This window comes from Peromyscus californicus, unplaced genomic scaffold (assembly GCF_007827085.1).
Source record: "Peromyscus californicus insignis strain IS unplaced genomic scaffold, ASM782708v3 Scaffold_17__1_contigs__length_78620276, whole genome shotgun sequence".
Lineage (NCBI taxonomy): Eukaryota > Metazoa > Chordata > Mammalia > Rodentia > Cricetidae > Peromyscus > Peromyscus californicus.
The window spans coordinates 2,827,852-2,854,649 of NW_026294469.1; the positions used below are offsets into that span (position 1 = coordinate 2,827,852).

Genomic DNA, 26,798 nt, shown 5'->3' on the forward strand with positions numbered 1-26,798 from the left:
CAAGGGTTCCCCACAGTTCACATGCTGTGTCAAGTTTTGTATTCTTCTGGGTCAGGGAAATGAACACATAATTTACTTACATCCATAGGAAAAAAATCAGAATGGTAAGAATTGGCCAATCTTTTTGTGGGTGGGTAGATATACCTCACTGCCAAGCAGAGACAACCCCTAGAAATCAGCCGTTGTGAGGTGACTGAGACAAATGGCCCTGAAGCCACCTCGTCTTTAATGACTGTCCCAGCAGCCTCAGCCTCGAGGAGTCCAGGGCCCCTAATTACCTTGTGCTTGTGCTCTTCAGGAAGTGACCTGGGAGACTTTATGGACTATGACCCAAACCTCCTGGATGACCCCCAGTGGCCTTGTGGCAAGCACAAGCGAGTGCTGACATTCCCTTCCTACATGGTGAGTGGTGTCCGACGGGTGGCCGGGTGGTTAGTGCCCACAGCATCCTGGAGTGGCCTTGGGTAGCTCTCCGGACTGTGCACCTGGGACATTTTATTGGAGTTCTCCAGTCAGAGTTGCAGCATTCTGGTTAACTGGCCTGGGAATGCCACTTAGAGAGGAGTTGAGAAGGCTGGGTCCAGTGGACGAAAGCTACCAGCTTAGTTTTAGAGACCTTCACTTCCGAGAAGAGCATGCCAGAATATACACACCCCAGACTCCACTAGGGAAGGGCCTGACCTTTCCGTGGGAGCACCAAGTTCAAGTTGAGCTGTGTTTGGATCACCTCAGTGACTGTAAATCTCCACGTGCATTCGGAACCACGGGCAAGTAGGACGCAGCTGTTAGAAGCGAGCACTCTTCTTGCTGTGTGTGTTTCGTGACTTCCTGGTTTCCCTTTGTGTATCTCGATTACACTTTCTGGCTGACTACCTTCTCTGCCGTGGTGGGCTCCTGCTTCTGTAGACACCCCTTTCTTTGGGTAGAACTGTCCCACTTGCTACGGAGCAGGAAAGAGAGAAGTGGACTGACCAGACCTGTCATACACAGCATCAGCAGAGCGAACATCTGCCCAGATGCCCTGCTTCTCTGTACCTTCTGCATCCCATGGGACATCAGGGCAGGCAACCAAGGCACTTCCTCCCCTGGGTCACTTTAGCTGCTTATCTTAGAAGCCCTACCCTCAGCATTGAGCCCAAGGGTTCTCACTGAGGTCTTCCGTGTCTACGGAAGCCAAGGGGCAAAGCCACTCCAAGTACTCAAAGGTTGCCCTTAGTGGTTTCGAACCACCAGTCAGCACTTGTAGTTCAGAGTCCTGCTGAGCAACTTTCAAAGTCACTTAATTTAAAATGACCCTGTCCTCACTCTCTTATCCCTCGCTCCTAGCACGATAACAAAATCACAGTTGTGTATAGGTAGGGATTATTGGGTTTAAATGTTTTCAGTTTGTTGTTTTTTTTTTCCTATTCCATGATCTGTTCATTCAAGGAACAAAACCAAGATTCATTCACCTTCCCCAGATTCCAATGCTTAAATATCCCATGACAAAAGCCTGTGCCCTTGTATTAAAGGAGCCACTTAAAAGTTACCATTTACATGAGAACATGTATTTTCAGTGTGGGCCCCACTTTACCGATGAATGTTCACTTTATTAACTAACTTGGGCAGGAAACTGTGGCTCAGAATCCCAGTGAGACCCCTTGCTATTGGCAGGAAGTGGGGTGCTGAGTCTCCAGCTTCTGAGTCGGGCTCTGCTCACTGATTTTGCCTGGCCGGTTCTGAATGGCCTTCCCTGTGCAGTCCGCAGTGGGACCTAAGGGCAGGATGTGAGGCCCGTTCTCTAGCCAGAAGATTAACAGATGTCAGAGGTTTGAGACAGTATGAAGGTATACTGCTTGCGGCCGATGGTGGGGTCCTGCAGGGGACTCCCCCACGGAGATGCTGTCTTGTGGCGGCACTGACCTCCCTTGGACAAGCATGGCCAGATCCCATTTGCTCGCTTACTTCACTGTGAGCTTTGAAGCTCTGGGCCACAGCCTGTGCAGACTCACAGGACGCAGCTCATTTGCCCTCCTTAGACACTTGGATGGCTTTCCAAGTGAGAGTGTATGTGCAGCCCTCCTCAGCCTGTGTCCCCAAGTGGGCCATTTTTCATGTGCTGACATTGGGCCTCTGTAAGAGTCCGTGTTTTACAGAATGCCATCACTCTTTGGCTGCATTTCCTAGCCCAGGCCATGAGGCTTCTCTCCTATCCTGGCCCCAGACATGGTACTTTTGATAAAAGACAGGACATCCATTCTTTTGTGTCACCACTTAAATTGTTGACAATGTGTGATGGACAGCTTCAGACCAGCTTCTGCAACTCACAGGAGCCTGCAGGCTACAGGGGATTTACACTGACCTTGTAGGAACTAGGGTGCAGGACTCTGTTTTCATGGGTTTGCTCGACTGCTGTATGCTGGCGAGCAAGTCTAGAATTTGTTCATTCAGCAGATTTAGTTGCCGCCCTACTGTGTGCTCCCTCACTTCTCAGAGAACTGTCAGCCACAGTCCCCTCTCTTTGGCCTCAGAATGAGTGGGAAAGTCCAACGGCGAACATGTAGACAAATGACTGTGTAGACAAATGACTGTGGTCGTGAGGGGGGTGTGGAAGGTGTGAAAAAGTGATAGGAGCTGACAGGTCAGAGGTGGGTTCCCTGTGGGAAGGCAAGGGTGTGTGCAGAGTGGGGTTGACACCGTAGAGTGACAAGCCTGCACCTGTAATAGGCCGGTGACTCCCAAGAGGGACAGTAAGAGTTGGGGTTATTTGAGCAGGTTGCTAAAGGGCCCTCAGTAGAAGCCTGAGGCACACGAGGAGGAATGGGAAGCTCTGCTCAACCCGACAGCCTTCCCATGAGGTCGATGCAGGTCTCTGAGGCCCAGTGCTTCCTGCTGCACCTTCCGCTGGCTCGTGGGAGCAGGTCCTAGGGACTCCTCAGCCTCTGGATCCTGCTGCCTTAGCTTCATCTTCTCAGGCCGCAGTCCAGGCTAAACCATCTCCGTGCAGAACCCAAGCCTGAGACCTTGGGATGATTGTCTCGTGTTTGAGGAAGTGCCGTGGAATTTCAGGCTCCACTACAGCCATTTTAAGTGTGTAGTCTCATGAATTCTGTCACTAAATCTCAGTATAGATTTAGTCTGTTTTCTGATTCCCCAACTTCACTAAAGGCAGCACTGTTCTGACTTCCGAGACTGTTTAGTTTTTCACTTATCCTGAAAGTTTGTGTAAATGGAAGTACAGGCAGTATACTCTCTTTGGTCTATCTTTCACACAGCGTGGTGTTAGTGAGAGTCACCCGGAGTTGTACTGAATTGCTGACAGTGTTGGATAAACACAGTTTGTCCATCCTCTTGTGGTTGGCCATTTAGTTGTCTCTGGTGTGAGGCTCCCATGAAACCGCTGTCAGTATCCCTGTACGTGGCTCCTTGTGGGTCTGTACTTCCTCTTTTCTTGGGTAAGTACCTGCAGGGGTCATTCAGCATTACCCATCCAGGCTGTAGCTGGATATGTGTCTTCTCTGCTGTTGGTCTAAGGATATGTCTGCAGGTGAAGTCCCCGCTTCCAGAGTGGAAATGACACCGAGGTGGCCCTCACACTCTTGGCACATTCGTTTCTATAGTTGCTGACCCCGCAGGTCACACTCACACCTAGCCATCATGAAAAGGCAAAAGTTAGACGTTGGACTTGAAACCTCCCGGGGCAGGTGTGAAGACCACGGTGTAGCTGCACCTGTGGTCCAGCCTGCGCACTTCTGGAAGGTGACCACAGACCATGAAAGCACGTCATAGAAGGAGACCACAGACCATGACAGCACGTCAAGCTGCCCGGCTACATGCAGGTTCTTGTAGGGCATTAGCTAATGTGCAGCCAGAGGGCAGGAGGTCTGGTGTCAGGACCTCACTTCCTGTGCTCCGGTGCCTGGTGGATAATTAAGTTTCACTAGAGAGTGACTGTGTATCATTAGAGCCTGCCAGCTTGTATTGGTAGTGGTTTTCATTGTTACCTGGTTTCCTTTTATGGGTGTAGAAAGCAATTAAGAAGAGACTATGAGAAAGCTCTGCGGGAAGGTCAACACAATTAACCCTGTGTGAATGGATCAGTGAATGCTTTGACATAAGAAAACTGACAGACATTCTTGATGGTGTCCATAGATACCCACATCTCGACAGAACACCTGTTGGATGGGTCTCTGATATAGTCCTCTTATTCCATTTACCTAATAGCAGAATCTGAGTCTTTTGGCAAGCCCACACAGCATCCTTGAAAATCCCCCGTAACCTGTAGAAATTTATCTTAGGATCCGGTTTTCCAGTACACTGTGAAATGCTGAGCAATGGGAAATAAAGGACTCAGGAAAAAGATTCATCTGGCCTGCCCTGCTTGGTGGCTGGACTCTGCCCCCACCTCTATTAGAGAATTTTTATTCTTGTTGCTTGTTTTCATTAAGAATTATACTGGTGGCCGGGCGATGGTGGCGCACGCCTTTAATCCCAGCACTCGGGAGGCAGAGCCAGGCAGATCTCTATGAGTTTGAGGCCAGCCTAGTCTACAAAGTGAGTTCCAGGAAAGGCACAAAGCTACACAGAGAAACCCTGTCTCGAAAAACCAAAAAAAAAAGAATTATACTGGTGACTTCGGTGCCCACCTGACTGCAGAATACCCAAGGCGTGAAGCATCTGCTGTCCACCAAAGGTCTGACAGTGAGCGTGCCTCAGAGGGCACAGCGACCCGCAGCATGACCCTCCCAATGTGTCAGTGAGAGCTGCGCACTGCTTCCTTCAAGGCTCCACTGTTTGGAATCCGCGGGGTAGACAGCACCAAAGGCTGCCTGCCCATCCACACAGTTCCCTTATCGTTCACCGTTGTCCTCAGAGAGTGGATTAAATGCACGGGACAGCTGAAATGCCCATCTGCTGTGGTTAGATGGATTCAGTCCCCTGCGCCCCTGCCTAATTACCTGAACAAGTAGAACATCTGCTTTCAGCTGCCCCGCTGAACTGGGAATGCTGATGGTTCTCGGACAAGTGCAGTCGAAGCAGAACTGAACACTGATGTTCCCAAGGGCTGGAAGGAGCTGCCTAGATCACTCCCTGCTACTCCTCCTCCCGTTTAAGGTATGGTGGGGAAACTGAGGCAGCCTTACTTCCTTGGAATGTTCCCACCAGGATGGGGTGAATTCTGGCCCCGAGAGACAGTAGCAGAGTGGGCGGCATGTGTGCCCCTGTTCAGAGCTGCTTATGAGAGGGATCAGACTGTCGGCCCTAGAGGAGAGAGGCCAGAGCTCCACCAGAACAGCCACCTGTTAGCTCTAACCCCCCGGCCGGTCTCCCACATCGTTATTGACGCTTATGGCTCCCTTCCCTCTGCCACTGCACTCCGGGGGGTCTTCTCTGTGCAGCCTCCCAGCTGGGGCCATGAGCTGGAATGAGTCCAAGTTCACCTCCTTGGACTTCCTCTTTCAAGAGTCAAGGTGGGGTAATTATAAAAAGCAGTGCACCCCCGTGTCTACACAGATGGAGTAGATACTTCTACCTAAGTAACTGAATTGTAGGCTTTTCATCTTTTTCAGGGTCATGTCTCTCTCTTTCCTCCCTCTCCCTCTCTTCTCCCCTCCTCCCTCCCTGCCTCTGCTGAGGCCGGGCTCCTTAGTAAAGCACATTGCTTTGGAAGTTGCTGTCTTTGGGGGCGGGAGGGGGGTGGTCTTCCCCTCTGCTGACACTCCTCTTCTCCTTTACACAGCTGAGTGCACACTGCCTCCTGCAGCCAGAGAGCTGGGGACAGGTGTGTCCGGGACCTCACTTTGGGTGTTGATCAGAAATGTAAGTGCTGAGGCCAGCACTGCCCATCCGTCCTGCAGCCTGGAATTAGGTGATGATGCGCTGAGCTTCCGGGCAGGAAGGAGCTGCACCCTCTTTAATTAGCACTTTGATTTATAGTAACACACCTGGAAAAACCTAGCCTTGCAAGTCTTTTTTCATTAAGAAAATTTTTTCATTCATTTTACACACCAATCAAAGATCCCCCTCTTCCCTCCTCCTGCCCCCATTCCCTCCCCCCTCAACCCTCCCCCTACTCCTGCACACAGGAGAAGGCAAGGCCTCCCATGGGGAGGCACATCCAGTAGAGGAAAGTCCAAGTCCTTCCCCCTGCCTCAAGGCTGCATGATGTGTCCCATCATAGGTAGTGGGTTCCCAAAAGCTCCCTCATGCACCGGGGGTGGATTCTGATTCTACCACCAGAGGCCCCCCAACTGGTGTGTTAGACTGGTAGGTGAGCTTAAAGCATCAGCTTTGTGTTTCATTCATTCTCCCCCAAGCCAGAAAGGGTGGCTAGCAGGAGCTGGGAACTCTGAGCCTCTTTGGTTACTGTCATCCCTAAAGGAACAGTGGTCACTTGGGTGGCTAGGAGAGCTGGCCTCTAAGGGTCATCTTACAGCTCCCTCAAGAGATGGTGATGGGGGCTGGAGAGATGACTCAGAGGTTAAGAGCACTGACTGCTCTTCCAGAGGTCCTGAGTTCAATTCCCAGCAACCACATAGTGGCTCACAGCCATCTGTAATGAGATCTGGCACCCTCTTCTGACCTGTGGTCATACATGCTGTATACATAATAAATAAATAAAATCTTAAAAAAAAAAAAGAGAGGGTGATGTCAGTTGTCAGAACTCGCCATACTCTGGTCTCCACAGGGACCTATAGCTCAGAAGACAGTGACGACTTCATCCCTCTGACACCTGCTAGGGTAGAGGGTGGCCCTCTGCATCCTACAAGGTTTGGAGGCAGACTGCCATACTGGGGGTGGCCCACTCATCCTGATTAACCCCAGGCAGGTGAGTGAGCAGATCACAGGGACAGCCTCCCCCACCCCCAAATCAGGTGTCCTGTGGCCATCAGCACAAAGCAGGTGTCTGGTAGAGATGCCAGAGGAGGCGACTGAGGCCTAAGTATTTCAGCAGTGTGCTCCAGGCTACCCGGATGCTATGAGGCAGAGCTGGGTGTAAAACCAGATCTCTGGCTGAGTCTCCCTGAGAAGAGGAACAACAGGAGGACCAGAAAGAGAGCTGCCACACACAGGGAGAGTGCCTGGGAAGGCCTCCTGCAGACCAGGGTTGACTCTTGGGAGGCTGAGTTGGCGCTGGGGCAGGGGGCTGAACTCTCAGCCTGGGGTACAGTCAGGGTCAGAGTCTAGTAAGGCTGCACAGCAGCACTTTTAAGTACAAGTCACGACTGTGGCTGGGACTGTGGCCGGGACTGTCCCCCTTAGAGAGGCTGTGACCTCCTGTGACCTTAGGATGTTGTTTGATCTGCACCAGGCTCTGTGCAGATGTACATGAGGTAAAGGGAGGTGAGCAGAGAATAATGTTCCTGATCTGACATGACCGTGTCCGTAGAAAGGGGCAGAAAAGACAGCGGATGCTGTCGTGAAGCATCGTCAGTCTTGGGTATCAGAAGCTTGGGAGGGTCAAGGAGGGTTCTGGAGACAGAGTAACAAAGCGTTACGTTCCATGAGCACAGCCTGCCAGCCCGCCCAGAGTGCAGGCTTCCAGCTAGGTCTCTAACCTGCAGTTGTCAAAGCTACTCAGATTGTGGGAGCTTGTTACAGCAGGCCAGGAAACCAAAGTGGCCACTTCCTGTTCTCAGCCAGCCTCTCAGAGCACAGCTTACCACCATCTTCTTCCATCATGTCCTAGAGACATTTCACTGCCCACCCCCAACCTCAAAATAGACTGAGGCAGACAGGCTACAGTGACTGTTACTGGGCACTTGCCTCAGTGACGTGGGCTGTCACAAGCCTACAGCTGTCCAAGTACACGGATGCCTCTAGCATAAAGCAGTCTCCCTCTAGGATCCTGGTCCACTGGTCCCACCTGGTCATATGCCAATCTCATACTTCATGTGAGGAGCATCTTTATTTGGGCTTCCTCTGTCACTCCCCCTGGAGGACTACCAACTACTTGGCGTCAGATGCTGAGGCTGTGAGGAGAGACTGCCTCCCTGAAGATCGAGTAAGGGGTTTCTTGTCTACGCAGTGGCTGTTACTGGGCTTTGACTGAGAGGTGATAATGGCAGAGGACCCTCCACACACCTCAAAGCGTATTATCTAACTTAGGAAAAACGCGTGGTGGTGCATTGCCCACCCATCATCTCAGCACTCAAGGTTAAGGCACGAGGACTGAGTTTAAGGCCAGCCTGGGCTATATAGTGAGACTCATGAAGCCCAAATAAAAGAGCACATCAAATGCCAGATTGGGGCCAATTAGTCGGAAGGTTTCTCTGATCCCACCTGGCCCTGCAGTCCCTCAGCTGCTTATAAAATGATCATTCAGAGGCTTAATATTATTTACAAACTGTGTGGCCTATGGCAGGCTTCTTGCTAGCTAATGCTTGTAACGTAACACATTTCTGTTTATCGTAAGTTGCCACGTGGCTGTGGCTTACCGGTACTTTCACATCTTGCTTCTCCTGGCTGTGCTGGCGTCTCTGAAACCTTCCGACTGCAGCCAAGCCTTATGTGCTGGGACTGCAGCTGGAAACAAGCACACGGTGGCTGAGAGTGGTGGAGAATGTCACGTGTGCCTGCAGGTGGCATCTCGGTGACCTTGAGAGTTTTGCCATCCAGGTACTTAGAGCATCTACCACAGACATCAACACTCAGTTGCCCAGCCTGAACTCACCCCAGGAAAGGACACCCAAGCTCCTTACCCCAAGAGCAAGGATGGGGCCACTTGTAACTGTAACAGTGTGTCACAGTTCACTGCAAAGCTCAGCACCCACTCTGGATGGGGCTATGGTCCTGTTGAGAAAGTGCTTGCCTTGCGAGCCTGAAGACCTGAGTTCAGTCCTTGTGAAAAAGACTGGGCATGGTAGCATATTTGTAATTCCAGTTCTGGGGAGGTGGAGAAAAGGAAGGATCCCCTAAAGCTCCCTGGCTGGTTAGCCTAGCCTAATTAGTGAGCTCCAAGTCAGTGAAGGACCCTATCTCAAAGTGGTGGACAGTATTCCTAAGGATGATGCTGAGGTTGTCCTCTGGCCTCCATGTGTTCTTGTAAATCTCTCTGTCTCTCTCTCTCTGTCTCTCTCTGTCTCTCTGTCTGTCTGTCTGTCTCTCTCTCTCTCATACACACACACACACACACACACACACACACACATACACACACATATTTTCAAAGGTGGGTGGTGGTTATTACAGAGTAGGTTCTAACCAGAGAATATTTGGGAACACTAGCAGAATAAGAATGATCCCCAAGTCACCTGGGAAGCCTTGCCTATGGGATCAGGACTCTAGTTTCTGACCAACAACCAGGGCTAGTTCCCACTACCAACAGGTAACTACCACAGTTGGGAACCCACTACCACTAATGGTGGCTGCCGACCATGCTGCCCCTGCTGTGGTCTACACCTACAAAACAGACATCTAAAGCTAATGAGCTAGAACTTCTCAACATAGAAGTCAACTAAGAAATAAGTTGTGGGTGCCTAGACCAAAGGTTGAGTGACTTTGACTTGCTAAGGTGGCTACTTCTTTGGCTGTGTCTGTATCCACACCTCTTTGTGACAGCCTCATGAGAAGGGAGCTACTGCCAGCTGTTCATTGTCTGATTAGGGAAGAACAGCCTGGAAGACATTGTATAAGGGGAGCTGAAGGTGCCAAAGTGGGAGGCCAGGATCTCACTCCTGGCCATGCCTGCAGCTTGTCAAGGCTGGGACAAGCTTCTCCACCATCCTGGACTTCAGTTCCCTCACCTGTAAGTTGAAATGGGTGCATTCAAAGAGAAGCATTGGGCGTACTTTCATATATCCCACATCCAGTCGGCTGCAGTGGTTTCCTCAAATGTTTGGACAGACCTGTTGGAAAATTTAGATGCTCATTTGCATTGCTTGCCCTGGTTTGGTGTTACCTGATTTCTCATCTCCCCAAGTGTCACACAGGTGTGAGCTGGATTAGCAGAACCAAGTTAATACTGCTACAGTTATTTTCATTGGGCTAGATGTGGCTTTTAGCTGCCACCAAATGCAGTTCATGTGTCTATTCTAAGTCTTGTCAAGCTGGGGTGTAGCTTAGTGGTATAGCACTTGCCAGGGCGTACCTAAAGCCCTGGGTTCAAGTCTCAGCCCTGCCAAAATCTAAAACTTCATTAAGCATCACATCAAACCACGTGTTCAGAGAAGCCTACCAACTTTAGTCACAGTCACTAAGAAATGCTGGATGGATTTTCCTAGTAGTGGGTCATCACTGGGGCCTGGTGGCCTTCACATAATTTCCTATGGCAAGCGGTGGCCTGCTGAAGGTGGCAGAATTCAAGCAAGGGACTGTTAATAATATTACCATTGCATACATATAATGGAATGCCACTCTCCCTCTGAAGGGACATTCATACACGATGCCACCTGAACCTTGAAACGTTAACACTGAAAGAAACCTGTGATGGAAAAGCAAACACGTTGTTCTACTTACATGAGACAAAAGTTAGCTGGGGGCTGGTGAGGTGGCTAAGGAGGTAAGGATGCTTGTCACCAGGCCAGGCAACCAGAGTTTGATTTCCTGAACTCACATGCTAGGAGGAGAGAACCAACTCCCACGAGTTATCTTCTGACACCGCCCCCCCCCCCCCACACACACACACAAAACATGGCAAACACAGTCATGTACATTCGTACATACACAAACCAGTGTTTAAAAAAGTATCTGGACATGGTACTTACATATATAATACCAGCAGGAAGAATGCAGAGTTCAAAGCCAGGCTTGACTACCTAGAACCCTATCTCAAAAACAAACAATGAACCATGATGCTTGCCTGGGCTCAAGAGTGAACAGGGAGATGTTCTGTGGAGTACTGGATATGGCGGTGGTAATGGTTGCATAACGATGTTAATGTCCTTAATGCCACTAAATGGTGCCTTAAAATGGTGAATTTTATGCATAATTTGTCAAATTTTACGAAAACATGTTTAAATGGTAGCTAGAATGTGTTGAGCATCTATATAATGTGCAAAGAAGTGTACAAAGCATCTCTCGTGGTTCCCACAATAACCATGGGAGGTAGAATGTGAGATGTGGGATGGTGAGGGGTGAGGGTGGAGCTTTGAATCCTGCCGGCGTGGACAGCAGGCAGAGACACAGGTACTCCCTAAGGCCTACTGGCTGCTTTGGGCCTAACCTGTACATCGTTAGTACATCTGACCCATGGTTGCAGTGACATTTCTTGCCTCCTCTATTACAGACCACAGTGATTGACTACGTGAAGCCCTCAGATCTCAAGAAGGACATGAATGAAACCTTCAAGGAAAAGTTTCCTCACATTAAGTTAACACTCAGCAAAATCAGGAGGTATGAGAGCTGCATATCACCCTGAACTTCCCCGCCAGGTCTCTCCAGCACACTGTAAGCTCACATTGTACTGTAGTTTTTCTTGTTCCTCAGGAAACAATGTAGTCATGTTCACCAGACACTCTTCGGCTGCTGGCCGACTCCTGCCTGGATGTGGTGGGAGAGCCCAGGGCATCAGGCATCCGGCCAAGCTCCTGACCCTCTAGTTGACACAGCTCTTAGGAAGACGTTCATTCAGTGAGAAAACCATTTCATGCTGTGTGCCTGCAGCTTGCCAGCTCAGTAAGATTGAGGTTATAAAAAGCAGCGAGGATGGGTCTGGGGACGGGACTCAGTAGAGTGCTGGGCTTTCATGCACAGAGCTTGGGTTCAAGCTCCCTCACTACACAACCCAGCCGTGATTATAGTCCTATGATCCCAGCACTTGGGAGACAGAGGCAGAAATGTGAAATCAGCCTAGGACACATGAGTCATGTCTGAAAACACAAACTAGAATGGGCGGCATTCAGGTCTTGGCTTTCTGAGATGCAGGCAAAACAGAAGTACATAGAATTGGCACCTTTGGGCATGAGATAAATCCACCTAACTAGACATGACTTCAAGGCCCTATCTTTGAGCAGCCACCAAAATGGTCAAAACAGAGAGACAGGCCCAGAGTTCCCATACCGATGATTGGATGGGTTTGTGGTGACCCACATCTGCCAGCCACTCACCGTGCCAAGTTAGAGAGGTGCTGACTCATGTTGTGGTGTCCACACCATGCCTCCAACATCGCTGGCGTGTGCTCACCACCTCCGAGATGCTGGACTATGTGCAGGGCTTACCCTAGTGTACATCCTAATGCAGATTTGATTCTGGCATGTTCCAAACCAAAGAATAAGAAAAATCAAGCATCCATGCTCTGTCCGTTTGCTAGGCAGCTTTCCCAAAGACACTTCGTGGTTTTTCCTTTAGCCAAACACTTCTCCCACCTGACTTAGAGTCTAATCAATAATTGGCAGAACTTAGATCAAGCACCTGATATAGCTCTAAAATGAGCGTGGATCCCTTTCTTCACTCTGAGGAGGCTCACCCCTCTTTTCCTGGGAACGCAGATATACACTGTGTTCAGTGGTGTCCTTCCAGGCCCTGTTCTGTGGAGTGCTGCCTTCCCGGAATCCTTGGAAGTGGCGATGCTGTGCTGTGTCTGTGTCAGTTGACCCACAGACGGGCCCGAGCCCTAGTTCCACGGTCTGCCCCCACATCTACTGTGGATTAACCTCGGCCTACATCCCCCAGTGGGAGGGAAATAGAGAAAATGCTTTCCGTATGGTGTCATAGTCCGGTGGGTCCCCTGAGCTCTCTCAGGACTCTACTTCCTGTCTTTTTCTAGTCTGAAGAGAGAGATGCGGAAGCTTGCCCAGGATGACTGTGGCTTTGAGGAGCCCACAGTGGCCATGGCCTTTGTCTACTTTGAGAAGCTCGCACTCAAGGGGAAACTGAACAAGCAGAACCGGAAGCTCTGTGCTGGAGCGTGTGTGCTGTTAGCAGCCAAGGTCGGAAGTGACCTCAAAAAGCACGAAGTCAAGCATCTAATTGATGTAAGTGAGCTGGGTCTTGATGGCGATGGGAGCGTGCACTCAGCCCAGGGGTCCCCTGGCAGGCAGATGGACCTTAATGTCGAGTAGAGATGAGGGCTGGAAAATAATTTGTAGAAGGAATGGATGATCTACCTGGACAAGATGAAAAAGCCATCATTAGGGTCATGACCTAAAAACCCTTCTCGGATAGCATGAGTGATGAAGTTATTCTCACAGCCAGAGAAGCCATGTGTCGTAGTTAGGGTTTCCATTGCTGTGAAGAGACACCATGACCACGGCAATTCTTACAAAGGAAAACATTTAATGGGGGCAGCTTACATCACGGTGGGACAGGGCGGCATGCAGACGGACATGGTGCTAGAGAAGGAGCCGAAAGCTCTACATCTTGATCTGAGGATTGATACACTGGGTGTAGTTTGAGCATCGGAGACCTCAAAGTGACAGAGACACACTTCCTCCAACAAGGCCACACCTACTTCAGTCAGGCCATGCCTACTAATACTGCCACTCCCTTTGGGACAATTTTCTTTCAACCACCACACATGGTAATCACGAGAGTATTGTGAGCAGTGTGACTCCAGAACACCCATCAGAAATGCTGGGTTCAGTGTGATGGTGTGGCCTTACTTCTAAAGGACAGCCCCACCAAACAAGGACACCCTGACGGCCTAGGGTGGGTTTATGAACACCTGTTTTAACATAGAGTGTAGGCGGGCTTTGTGGTTATAGGCCATGAACTTGGGAGGCTAAGTCGGGAGGACTGAAGTTCAAAGCCAGCCAGGACAGCCTGGGGAGACCCTGTCACAAAATAAAAAGAGTGGGGAGGATGTAGCATGATGGTAGAGTGCATGCCTCGCATGTGAGGCCCTAGGTTCCAATTCCCAGTACACAAATGTATATTATATGTTGTGTGTGTGTGTGTGTGTGTGTGTGTGTGTGTGTGTACTGGAGTGTATAAATCAAAAAAGAAAAGCAGAGCAAGAGCCAACTGCCATTGAAAAATGGGTTATTACTCCCAGTTCCAAGAGGAAGGACCTCCCGTAGGCGGCTGAAGCACAACTGTGGACTAGGCGGCCTAAAGGACAGAAACTGACTTCACATCGCTGTAAAAGCCGGCAAGTCTAAGGTCCATTCCTGGCCTTTTTTCTGAATCTGGTCTCCTTTAAGGTCACCAAGCTCACCAAGACCACCCAGCTCCTCTGAGTTCTCCTCAGAGGCCTTACCGCCTAACTGCACTTCACTGGGCCAAAGCCAGCAGCACTCATTTGTGAGGGACAGACATTCAGTGCATGTGACCAGAGCCCCATGGGGCCACGGGGGCAGAAGGAAAGGGGAGGACTGTGGCAAGAGCCTTCATTATTGTTTCCAGAAAGGGGTGCCTGCCAGGCCGGTGTGCAGGCTTAGGAACGCCCATTTTGAAGAATGCCTATCAGTGCTGGGCCGCCTGCAGGTGACCACACTGCTCACAATACTTCCGTTAGAGTGAAGAAAGGACCTGGGACTCTTGATCGATTCGCTTGCGTTTTAAAAGCATTCTCACAAGGAGTTGTCCACTGGTGCTGATTGGAGCATTTAAGGAGCCAGTGTTTATAAATGCTCAAAGCCCGGCACACATAACTAAGTGCCCTATAAATGTTAGCAATTTTGCGTCCAACCAAAAGTGATTGTCCAGCTCACTGCTGAAGTCCCGAGGCTCTGCTGTTCTCTCTGGAGCCCTTGCAGAGCTGGCTCCAGGATGGTCCCGAAGAGAGGCCTTCAAAGGCTGAGACCTCAGAGGAGCTGGAATCACCAGGTTTATGGGCAGGAATCACAGGCTCTGGTGAGCAATCTTGAGCCTCAGGGCAGGTCTGCCAGGATGTCATATCAGGATCACAGGGCCGTGACTAAACTGTTGGGGCAGTAGGAAGAGTGTGCCCAGGAAAGGCAGGGACAGCAAAGAGGCCAGGCTGTCATAGGCCCAGAACAGATGGTTGGTGCGATGCCCTAGACACCTGCCTGCCTGCTGTCTAGTGATGAAGAGAGGAAGGTAGGTATTTGGTGTATATTTTTAAGAAAGAGTATTATTTATGTCATGGTTTCCTAGTTTTCAGAAATGCTGTCGAGTCCAGTGTGTGCAGTAGATGCGTGAACATGGAAGTGATCCTTGGGTGCCAAATGAGCATCAACAGGCTTACGCAATTGTCCCCACTGGCACACACATTGTTCTCCATTGACCTTTCCTGGTTTCAGTACCCAAGCCAACCACAGCGCCAGCACTGCATGGGGGAGTCCTGAGATGAGCCGTTTGTAGGTTTCAGGCTGTACACCAGTCTCAGCAGTGTGACGGAAGCTGCTCTCCCTGTCCCCCTTCAGACACGAGCTGTCCCCGTGTCCTGAGCCACCTGTGTGCACCAGCACCCACAGCCACCTCGACTGACTGCCCAAGCATCATAGCGTCGGTCTGAGCAACCCCCATGACAGCATCCGAGCACCTTCGTCTCGCCGCACGGCCAAGCCCAGAACAAGCCACAGAGCGCATTTGTGTAGCGTCCACTACAGCATCGTTACTCTGTTTTACTTGAGCCTATAACTTGGGCACAATAAGTCAACCTTTACTATAGATACACTATTTGATTACATATCTGTATGATGTGGTACTGTGGTTCCAGGATCTCCTTGGGGGTTCCCAGATAAAGTGGGAAATATACATATATGCATATAATTAATACATCTTCAGAAGTAGTGCTAATACAGTTCTGAGCATGTTTACACGATACACATTAAATCAGAGTTCAGTCCTGTGCCACACTGCAGAATCCGATGGTGTCAACACAGACCAACACAGCAGTTCTGATCTGAAAGCAGCTCCCTAACGTGAGAGCCCATCCCAGTTTTACCGCAGTACCATCAGCCACTGCTGGTAGATACTTCGTCAGCCAAAAGCTGAGACTGAGTGCTCTAACAAAAGGGGGGACTTTTTGTCCCCCGGTTTCTCTTCTGTTTCTAATCCTGGAAGCCAGTATTGTTGAGTGGACAAGTGAGGAGCCATTGGCCACTCAGCTGTTTAGAGGTGGGACAGCCTCATGGGGACTTGGGTCCCCACACGTGAGAGGACAAGGCTGAATCACAAATCCTCATCTTGTGTCATGCAAAGCTTTCCTGAGCTGCTCACTGGCCAACGTGCTCTGACCTCTAGGCCCGACTCAGTTATAACAGATGCAGTCAGAATCCCAATTAGAAGCCGGGTGGTGGTGGCGGTGCACGACTTTAATCCCAGCACTCGGGAGGCAGAGGCAGGTGGATCTCTGTGAGTTCGAGGCCAGCCTGGTCTACAGAGCGAGTTCCAGGAAAGGCGCAAAACTACACAGAGAAACCCTGTCTTGGGAAAAAAAAAAAAAAAAAAAAAAAGAATCCCAGTTAGAGCTCTGGGGTGGTGGCGCATGCCTTTAATCCCAGCACTTGGGAGGCAGAAGCAGGATGATCTCTGAGTTTGAGGCCAGCCTGGTCTACAGAGCGAGTTTCAGGACAGCTAGGGCTACATAGAGAAAGCCTGTCTCAAAAAACACAATTTTAAAAAAAAAAAAATTCCTGTTAGGTTTTGCCTCAGCACAGCAGATGAACATCTTGACATCTTGAGTTGTGATCACCTGTAAAATGGGCATAAATGCAACATGAACTTTAAGAACTTTTGGAGTAGTAAATGGATTTGTCATGGACCTCCAGACAGACCGCTGGCCCTCGGAGAAGGTTTGCTGTCTGCAGCACCAGCACTAAGGCAGGACACAGCTGGTACTAACCCTCTCCTCCGGCACCTTGCCTGTGATGCACAGACAGATGATTTGGGCATCTTTTCCTCACCCCTGAAACTCACACTGAAATTTGATTTCCGTTGTGGTGGTGTTGGGAGGGGACACCGAGGAGGACTTGTGCCATCTTTCGGGAATTGATGTCTCCTGAAACTAGAGTAGCTACAAGAGTAGTGTGTGAGGAGTGTGGCTGTGGCTGTGCATTCCTGGTTTCTGCACGGCATGGACCCAGCCGGCCCCTTCTGCTTCTCTCCCTGGAGAGATGGAGCCGCACAGCACCTTTACCAGATGCAACTGCCCGACTTCCAGAACCTCTCTTCTTTTAAAATTCACCCAGTCTCTGGTGATCTGTTATAGCAATGGAGAGCAGATGCATCCATGATAAATACTCATTGACTTGATAGTAGAAAAGTTGCACTTGGAAAAAAAACAAAAACGAGCCTAAGTTGTTAAATGCAAAACTAAGATGGTTCTGTTGACTTTGCAGAAACTGGAAGAGAAGTTCCGACTGAACAGGAGAGAACTGATTGCCTTTGAATTCCCAGTGTTGGTGGCCTTGGAATTTGCACTTCATCTTCCAGAGCACGAAGTCATGCCCCACTATAGACGCCTGATCCAGAGCTCCTAGCACAGGCCCTAGGAGGGCCAAGGACTGCTTCCTCCGAGTACGGTGAAGCCTCGCTTACTCCCAGAGACGAGTCGAGCTGAGCCTGCCCAGAGAGTCTCCTTACAGCTTTATTTTCACGGAGAAGCTGTACCTGGACCTTGCTAGGGAGACGCCGCTCAGGCTCGCCGAGAGGAGGCATGTGCTGGGGATGCTGGAGGCCCTCCCGGGTCCCCACAGCGGGAACTCAGTGCCCACTCTCCCTCCCAGGCACATGTGAAGTTTGAAGTTGCTCAGGGCCTTTACTGCAGACTGGTTCTGACTGGGAGCATGCTGTGCTGGAGCAGAGGGAACCAGATGTGCAGGCTTGGGGGACGAGGCTTAAAGTCCCTCTCCCTGTGTCAAGAGTGTGCCAATCTATTTTTATATCTGCCATCGGAAGTGCACTTTCCCTGGGCACAAGGGTGTGGGTGTGCAGATGTCTGAGGGGCACTGTTACACTTGACCCCCAAAGCCAATCCCCACCCTCTATGGAGCTGACTTGTAATGATTTCTAGGTGACAGTGACTCAGATCCAGAGTGACATCTCTGCTCTTAGGAAGTAACGCTGTCTGTGCGACTGTACCTGCCACCCGCTGGCAGAGATGACAGTTCAGAGTGGCGCGCTCCGACCTTCCTGCCCTCACACCGCAGGCTTCTGTCTAACGTCTAGCTCTTGCCTGTGGAGACATGAGGGCTGCACTCCATACGTGTATTCTTGTGCTCTATGTTAGAGTGCATAATGAGCGCGTTTATTGTGCTAAATACATATACATGTGTGTTTTATAAAAGTCTGCATTGGGGGTAAGACGCATGATTGGTGTCTTGTGGCTCTTGCAGCTGGGACAAACTACATTTCAAGCTGTGGTTAAGTTGATTGTTGGTACAAAATTGTGACTTGTCCTGATTCGCTCTGGGACTGCCTGTCCTGAAGCATTAACCATGCTGTCACCTGGTAGTTACACAGATGTAACTTTACCGAAGAAAGCTTGTGGCCATGGATAAAGAATTAAAATATTTTGTTCTTTTACAGATACATAAATGTGTGTGTGAACATGTAAGTCTCAGTCACCTTGTCATAGTTAGAGTTTCTATTGCTGTGGTGAAACACCATGACCAAAAATCAGTTGGGGAGGAAAGGGTTTATTTAGCTTACACTTCAGCATTGCTGTTCATCACTGAAGGAAGTCAGGACAGGAACTCAGACAGGGCAGGAGCCTGGAGGCAGGAGCTGATGCAGAGGCCATGGAGGGGAGCTGCTTACCAGCTTGCTTCACATGGCTTGCTCAGCCTACCTTCTTAAAGAACCCAAGACCACCAGCCCAGAGATGAACCTCCCACCATGGGCTGGGCCCTCCCCCATTGATCACTAAATGAGAAAATGCCTTACAGCTGGATCTCATGGAGGCATTTCCTCAGCTGAGGCTCCTTCCTGTAGTGACTAGCATGTGTCAAGTTGACACAAAAACCAGCCAGTCCACACCTCTGCAGCCAATTCCCTTGCATGCATGCCACCTCAGACCTCACCAGTTCTGGTGAGGTTGCAGACAGAGACCCCTCTACCTGGAGAAAGGAGAATGGAAAAAGCAAGTTTCCACAGCTGTTCTTAGCGGTTGGTGCTCAGAAGAATCTCAGTTCTACACCATGTAGTTTTGGTTTTTTAGAGACAGCCTCTCACTCTATAGCCCAAACTGAGCTCAAACTTGCAATCCTCCTGCCTCAGCCTCCCCAGTGTGACTGTATGCATGCCTGTCTATGAAACTGAAACTTGTTATTAGACATGGTCTCACTGTGTTGTCCAGTCTGGTCTCACACTCCTGGGCTCAATTCATCCTCCTGCCTCAGTCTCGCAGTAGCTAAGACTACAGATGTACACTGCCCATTCTGGCCCCTCAAGGTGGAGAAGCTGCAGCTGCTGTAAGAACATGAAAACTTTTAGGCTTTTAAACCTTAATTTCGCTGAATCCAGTCCTAAATATTTTGCTCTCAAGTTTCCTTGTCCAAGTATCAGTTGGGTAGGATATGATAGCACATAGAGTTGCTCAAAAGTTCAGCCAACCAGTATTGAAGGAATGCACACTGTTTACAAAGCAAATTGGGAAGCACAAAGCCTCCAGACTCCAGACCTTCAGAATGTCCACGGCCATCCTCTCTGGTGGTGCCCATCACCATGCAGCTGACTGACAGACGTGCTTTCAAGCTCCCAAGCCCTCACACAGAACCTACAGAAGAGAGAACTACTCTGATAGACAAGGCTCCTGTAGGCAGAGATGGCCCAGACAGTCAGGTGCTAAGCTGGGATGTGGGGGAACAAGTCCTTCCCTGTGTCTTCAAACAGGTTTATAGTCTTGGATTTGGGATGGTTCATATTTGGTCAGCTATAGATGGGCTCAAGGTGTCCCTAGTCTTTTTCCTTTGAATTTAAGCACTGTGGTTATGAGTGTGTGGAGGGGGAGCCTTCATGAGGATGTTGTGACAAGAACTCTTCTAGCTCATGTTCACAACTCCAGCTTTCTGGGGGAACAGAAGATGAGGAGAGTGAGGGACATACACCACTCAGACTCTAGACTCTTCCCCAGCCGTGGGCTCTGGCAAGGAGTCCAGAAGGAAACTTGAGCCTTTGCTGTGAGAAAGACACAAAGGCCAGTTCTAGAAGTTTCTGTGTCTTTGCCCTTTGGTCTATCACAGGGGGAAGATTCATGCACACCTCTTCTCTGAGGATTGACCTGAAGTTTTTCTAGGGTGGTCTCTAAGGAAACTCTGCTTGGGACAACAGGGCCGACCCCAGTCTGGTCTGCAAGCATGGGTACCTCTGCTCTAGCTAACCCCGGATGTGAAGGAACAGACGAGAACCAAACAGAAAAGTGGTACCTGTGAGAACTGGGCCAGTTCCCATGCCTCCCTGTACCTGTTCAGGAAGCCCTGGCCAGCCACGCATAGGGTAGAAGTCACTTCCCCTCTGCTAAGTCAGGAACTCTGTGTCAAATGCGAATGGGGTTTGTTTTCCTCAGTCTTTTCTTTCTGATCAGAAATTTGTTATCATCAGCCAGCAGGCTCTGCTTGGAGCGGTCACTTCACACAGATCACTCCGTGTCACGTGTCCCATCTTAGTGACTGGGAAGCGGGATTGGACCTAGGTTCCTTTCCTCCTTGTCACTCCTTCCTGTTCCCGTCATCCCTGCAACAACAAAGAAAACAGCTCCCATTCCTTATCTGTCGCTCTCTGACATTTCCTGTTCAATGCTCAACTGCCAAGTCCTTTGCACTCCAGGCCCTGGCTGCCTCTGGTAACTCAGGAGAAGCCGGGCTGCCGCCCCTTTGCAAGAATCAGATAGACAGAGGGAAGAGGAAAGGGAGCTCAGGTGGGGTGCCCCTAGTGGAGAAAGAAGTCTTCCCAGGCAGGAGGAAGCACCCCATGGGAAGGGTAGCCTGCAGTCACCGCCCTGGGACAGTTCAGGACAATGCTACTAGGTGGGGGCTGCTGTGGACAGGAGGAAAAGGCAAGGGTCGGTTCAGATGGGGTTCTCACAGTTCAGGTGAACACTGCTCCAACCAAAGGCGGCTTCCAGAAGTGCAGCCGCAAGGCAGAGCTGATGAGAGCCGCGGAGAGGAAAGCTGGCGGGATGAATGGTCTGAGTGAAGTGCTGGATGGGGAGGGTGGGTCAAGAGGACACTGAGACTAACACCATGGACAGACAGACGGGGCAACAGCATGACAGCGTCACTGATGAGAATCAGAGCCTACATGACAGAGAAGGGATGCTCTCAGCGCTCTGTGGATGAGGCTTCCTCCTTGGTGACAGGAAAGTTGGTTACCCTGCTCCCATCCAACCGGGACAGCTGTCCTCCAGAAGCCCTTTGGTGGTACGTGCCAGCCAAGCTGCCTGTGGCTTCTCTTCCTCCGTTCCCATGCAGAGTTGAGAGCTGGCTCTGACTTATTGATGCCAAGACCCTCCTCCATTTCCCCTCTGTCCAGCCAAGGGATAAGAGACAGCCTGAATACATGAAACCTCCCCCTGCCTCTGAGACCTGGAAGAGGAGGTTCCCCATTCTGCCCTTCAGACCTGAACACTCATCAGAGTACCCAGCATGCTGTCTGTCCATAAGTCTGTATGCCCATGGCATCAGCAACTCTTCAAATAAATCTATTACCCAAGAGGACAGTCTGCCTCAGTATCCCCCTTGAACCCTAAACCTGAAACCTTTTCATAATGGTGTGTGTTTGAACCGGGGACCTTTACATTTATTAACACCATGTACAAGACAGCCTGACACAGTGACTGAAGTGCCATCCTCATATGATATCAGAGCCAGGTGAAGAATGCTGCCAGCCTGGCCTTGCTCACCCTGGAGAGCCTGGGGTGGACTGGAAGAGGCATGGCCCCTTGATACTGGTAAGACCTGACCCAGCCCACTAATGAGAGATGGGGGGCTGGCTATTAGCTCAAGATTGATGGAGGCAACTTGGAAATAAAACAACTAGACGTCACCAGAGACAGAATTGTTCCTTTATAGATACACCTGAACGGCCACACAGTCTTTCTGCCAGAGTAGAGGGGATTTTATAGGGTGGAAAGAGGACTTTGGGATGGAAGATTCCACCTGCAGATCAGTTACCTTGCCGTCTCAAGGTAGGAGGATCACTCAGAGATGTGCCAAACCTCCCACCAGAGCGTCTGGTGCCTGAGAGTCCCAGGTGCCACCAGTGGAGCCTACTTTCCCGTCCGGAGAGGCTCAGTCCACCTGAGGTCTTCAGGCCATTAGCCCCTCAGGAGCCTTCCCAGTTTTCCACCTTGCTCTCTAGTATATACACGTCTCAGGACACACCCCCAAGCTATAGATGAACTTCAGAATGAGTGTTATTACATGCAACTGAGTCAAGGTACTTTTTAGATTCATGTGCAGTTGAGCTCTTCCAGATGTGCCGTCCACACCCTGGCGACTCTCTTCCAGATGTGCCGTCCACACCCTGGCAACTCTCTAGGTCAGGTTGCTTGGCAGTTCTGCTCCACCCCCAATCTTCTACACCAGTGCACTTCCTCCTGTCACACCCCAGGGCATGCCTTTGCCTCCTGGGCTACGTGACCAATGTCATCCTTCTCACTGGCTTCTCTCAGCTGCTTCTCTCCCCAGGCTGCTTGTCCCTACACTGTCAATCCGCAGCCTGCTTCCCACCTGATCCCTCTTCCTCTCTACCTCATTCCATGGCATCTCCTTCCACCTGCTTCGACCAGTCTTGGGATTCCGCTGAGGGTGCCGTGACCCCACTGCCGGGTCTCTTTCTACAGATCCTCGCACACATCCTCACATAATACTCACCATACTGACTGCAGACTGACAGTCCAGACACACAGACTGGACAGAGTCCTTTGGCCACTCAGTTGGGAAGTCCCTACAATCCCTCATTGTCTTTGGCGGCTGGGTGATTTCCACAGCTCTCTGGACATGTAAGCATTTGGGTTTTACACACTTGCTCTGAACGGTCCCTAGAGTCCTCAGTGAGACACATCAGAAGGTGTGCAAACTCACCCATCCCAGCATGCTCAGAGTGTGCAAACTCACCCATCCCAGCATGCTCAGAGTGTGCAAACTCACCCATCCCAGCATGCTCAGAGTGTGCAAACTCACCTATCCCAGCATGCTCAGAGTGTGCAAACTAACCCATCCCAGCATGCTCAGAAGGTGTGCGAACTCACCCATCCCAGCATGCTCAGAGTGTGCTTTCAGTTTTTCCAGAGACTAAATATGATTTTTCAGAAAACCTAAAAAACACAAACAAAAGACATTGAAATCAAGACCAATGAGGGGAAAGAATGAATGGAGACAGATATTTATTCTTTTCCTCATTGAAAAATTCCATATCTAGATCCTATTGGCCTGAGATATGGGCTTAGAAATATGGTTCTTACTGTGACCAAAAGAAATTTCCACAAGGGGCCGGAGAGCTGGCCCAGCTGTTAAAAACGATAGCTGTTCTTGCAGGGGACCGAGGTTCTGTTTCCAGTACCCACGAGGTGGCTCACAACCATCTGTGACTCCAGTGCCAGGAGATCTGATGCCGCCGTCTGACCTCTGACCTGGTGTGCATATGGTACACATGCATGCAGGCAAAATGCTCAAACCTATAAAATAAATAAATCTAAAAACAAACCAACTTTCCAGAGGCCAATTTACTATTCCAGACCAGATCCTTCACTGGAGAATGAAGAGGAATTTGATGAGCACTTGTCAAATGTGGTCCCCAGAGTCACCGGGGGCTTGCAGAAACGAGACTCCTTGTGCTTCCAGAATCTCTGGAAGTGGCACCTGGGAATTCAGCACCCCCAGGTGGCATTTTTCCCTTCCCAAGCTTGACAACCACAGTCACAAAGGTGTCGAGGTGTCATAACAAAACCCCCAGGAGGCAGTCAAAGATTCTCATGCCAGCAGGGCTTTTCATACACATCAGAAGCCAGAGAGCCCAAGTCAGGACCCAACATTCCAAGGAGCCAGGCTCCTAGCCCACAAATCACATTCCTATGTTTAGAAGTAATACACTGGAGAGTGTATTTCTCTGACATTAATCTCTCGGTCACAGGGTATAGAGGGGGACAGTTTTACACCCCTCTTTTCCCTGAGGATGTAGGAAGAAGAAAAATCATAAGCAAAAGAAGTTTTGTTATCTAATGTGCCACATGGGGAGACACAACCAACCAGAAGAAATACCAATGGGAAATAAATCCTTGTGTCCTAGTTTGGGAGATTTTTTGTTATAATGTTAATACTAAAGTCTCCAGAACCTAAACTGTAAACCTTTGGAAGACACTCAGAGGAGCTGTGAGATGCTCCAGCTCCAAAGCTCAAGGCTGTATGAGAGAGAGAGAGAGAGAGAGAGAGAGAGAGAGAGAGAGAGAGAGAGAGAGAGAGAGAGAGATCCATGACTCACCCTGTGAACAGCAGTGCCACAGGAGAAAGAAGTCTGATGGGGCAATGTAGGAATGGAGTGACTGAGCACAGCCAAAGTTAGCCATGATTTCATACCACAAAACCACTGCTCTAAAAAGCCAGCTCCCACCCAGAGTCAGTTATTGACCAGGGCCCTCGTTTACAAGGCACAAACCAAACCACTAAAAGACAGCTGTCGTATAGAAACAGCCACAGCCGCTGTCCCCAGTCAGTTCTACCACTGACGACCCCGCCTGCTGCTCCCTTGCAGTGCACCCTGGGAACTTGTTCTCCTGGGGCTGGAGAGATGGCCCGATAGTTAAGAACACCGACTGCTCTTCTGGAGGACCTGGGTTCAACTCCCAGCACCCACATGGCAGCTCACAACTGTCATAACTCCAAGATCTGACACCCTCACACAGACACACATGCAGGCAAACACCAATGCACACAAAATAAAAATAAAATTATAAAGCAACAACAACAAAACCCTTGTTCTCATCTTCTCTGATTTGACTTGGATGAATCCCTTCACTGCCAGTGAGTCTGACACCATAGAGAGAATGGGCAGTTAAGAGAAGACCCAGACCCAAATCATCTAATGACAGCGCAGAAGAGGGGGCTTCTGCAAAGAAAAGAGTGAGTGGGGAGAAGGAGAGGGTGACCCGGGAGTGAGTGGGGAGAAGGAGAGGGTGACCCGAGAGTGAGTGGGGAGAGGGTGACCCGGGAGTGAGCTGGGAGAGGGTGACCTGGGATTGAGTGGGGAGAGGGAGAGGGTGACCCGGGAGTGAGTGGGGAGAGGGTGATCCGGGAGTGAGCTGGGAGAGGGTGACCTGAGAGTGAGTGGGGAGAGGGAGAGGGTGACCCGAGAGTGAGTGGGGAGAGGGAGAGGGTGACCCGGGAGTGAGTGGGGAGAGGGTGACCCGGGAGTGAGCTGGGAGAGGGTGACCCGGGAGTGAGTGGGGAGAGGGTGACCCGGGAGTGAGTGGGGAGAGGGAGAGGGTGACCCGAGAGTGAGCTGGGAGAGGGTGACCTGAGAGTGAGTGGGGAGAGGGAGAGGGTGACCCGAGAGTGAGTGGGGAGAGGGAGAGGGTGACCCGGGAGTGAGTGGGGAGAGGGTGACCCGGGAGTGAGCTGGGAGAGGGTGACCCGGGAGTGAGTGGGGAGAGGGTGACCCGGGAGTGAGTGGGGAGAGGGTGACCCGAGAGTGAGTGGGGAGAGGGTGACCTGAGAGTGAGTGGGGAGAGGGAGAGGGTGACCCGAGAGTGAGTGGGGAGAGGGTGACCCGGAAAGTGAGTGGGGAGAAGGGAGAGGGTGACCTGAGAGTGAGTGGGGAGAGGGAGAGGGTGACCCGAGAGTGAGTGGGGAGAAGGGAGAGGGTGACCCAAGAATGAGCGGGGAGAAGGAGAGGGTGACCCGGGAGTGAGCAGGGAGAAGGAGAGGGTGACCCGAGAATGAGCGGGGAGAAGGAGAGGGTGACCCGAGAATGAGCAGGGAGAAGGAGAGGGTGACCCGAGAGTGAGCGGGGAGAAGGAGAGGGTGACCCGAGAATGAGCGGGGAGAAGGAGAGGGTGACCCGAGAGTGAGCTGGGAGAGGGAGAGGGTGACCCGAGAGTGAGTGGGGAGAAGGAGAGGGTGACCCGAGAGTGAGTGGGGAGAAGGTGACCCGAGAGTGAGCTGGGAGAGGGAGAGGGTGACCCGAGAGTGAGTGGGGAGAGGGAGAGGGTGACCCGAGAGTGAGCTGGGAGAGGGAGAGGGTGACCCGAGAGTGAGCTGGGAGAGGGTGACCCGAGAGTGAGCGGGGAGAGGGAGAGGGTGACCCGAGAGTGAGCTGGGAGAGGGAGAGGGTGACCCGAGAGTGAGCGGGGAGAGGGTGACCCGAGAGTGAGCGGGGAGAGGGAGAGGGTGACCCGAGAGTGAGCTGGGAGAGGGAGAGGGTGACCCGAGAGTGAGTGGGGAGAGGGTGACCCGAGAGTGAGCTGGGAGAGGGAGAGGGTGACCCGAGAGTGAGCGGGGAGAGGGTGACCCGAGAGTGAGCTGGGAGAGGGAGAGGGTGACCCGAGAGTGAGCTGGGAGAGGGAGAGGGTGACCCGAGAGTGAGTGGGGAGAGGGTGACCCGAGAGTGAGTGGGGAGAAGGAGAGGGTGACCCGAGAGTGAGCTGGGAGAGGGTGACCCGAGAGTGAGTGGGGAGAAGGTGACCCGAGAGTGAGCTGGGAGAGGGAGAGGGTGACCCGAGAGTGAGTGGGGAGAGGGTGACCTGAGAGTGAGTGGGGAGAGGGAGAGGGTGACCCGAGAGTGAGTGGGGAGAGGGTGACCCGGAAAGTGAGTGGGGAGAAGGGAGAGGGTGACCTGAGAGTGAGTGGGGAGAGGGAGAGGGTGACCCGAGAGTGAGTGGGGAGAAGGGAGAGGGTGACCCGAGAATGAGCGGGGAGAAGGAGAGGGTGACCCGGGAGTGAGCAGGGAGAAGGAGAGGGTGACCCGAGAATGAGCGGGGAGAAGGAGAGGGTGACCCGAGAATGAGCAGGGAGAAGGAGAGGGTGACCCGAGAGTGA

The 26,798-nt window shown here is 51.1% G+C and overlaps 1 protein-coding gene across 5 annotated transcripts in view; it reads left to right on the forward strand.

Moving 5' to 3' along the window:
• Cables1 (Cdk5 and Abl enzyme substrate 1) overlaps positions 1–18,351 on the forward strand; it is a 110,035-nt gene extending 91,684 nt beyond the window's left edge. For 3 of the 5 annotated variants that reach the window (XM_052741531.1, XM_052741532.1, XM_052741534.1), the window contains 4 exons: positions 299–402; positions 11,207–11,313; positions 12,686–12,893; positions 17,166–18,351. In XM_052741531.1, coding sequence (XP_052597491.1) covers positions 299–402; positions 11,207–11,313; positions 12,686–12,893; positions 17,166–17,306 — 560 coding nt within the window. In that variant the 3' untranslated portion in view covers positions 17,307–18,351. The other 2 variants (XM_052741533.1, XM_052741535.1) reach the window with 2 other exon arrangements.
• The last annotated feature ends 8,447 nt before the right edge of the window (positions 18,352–26,798 follow it).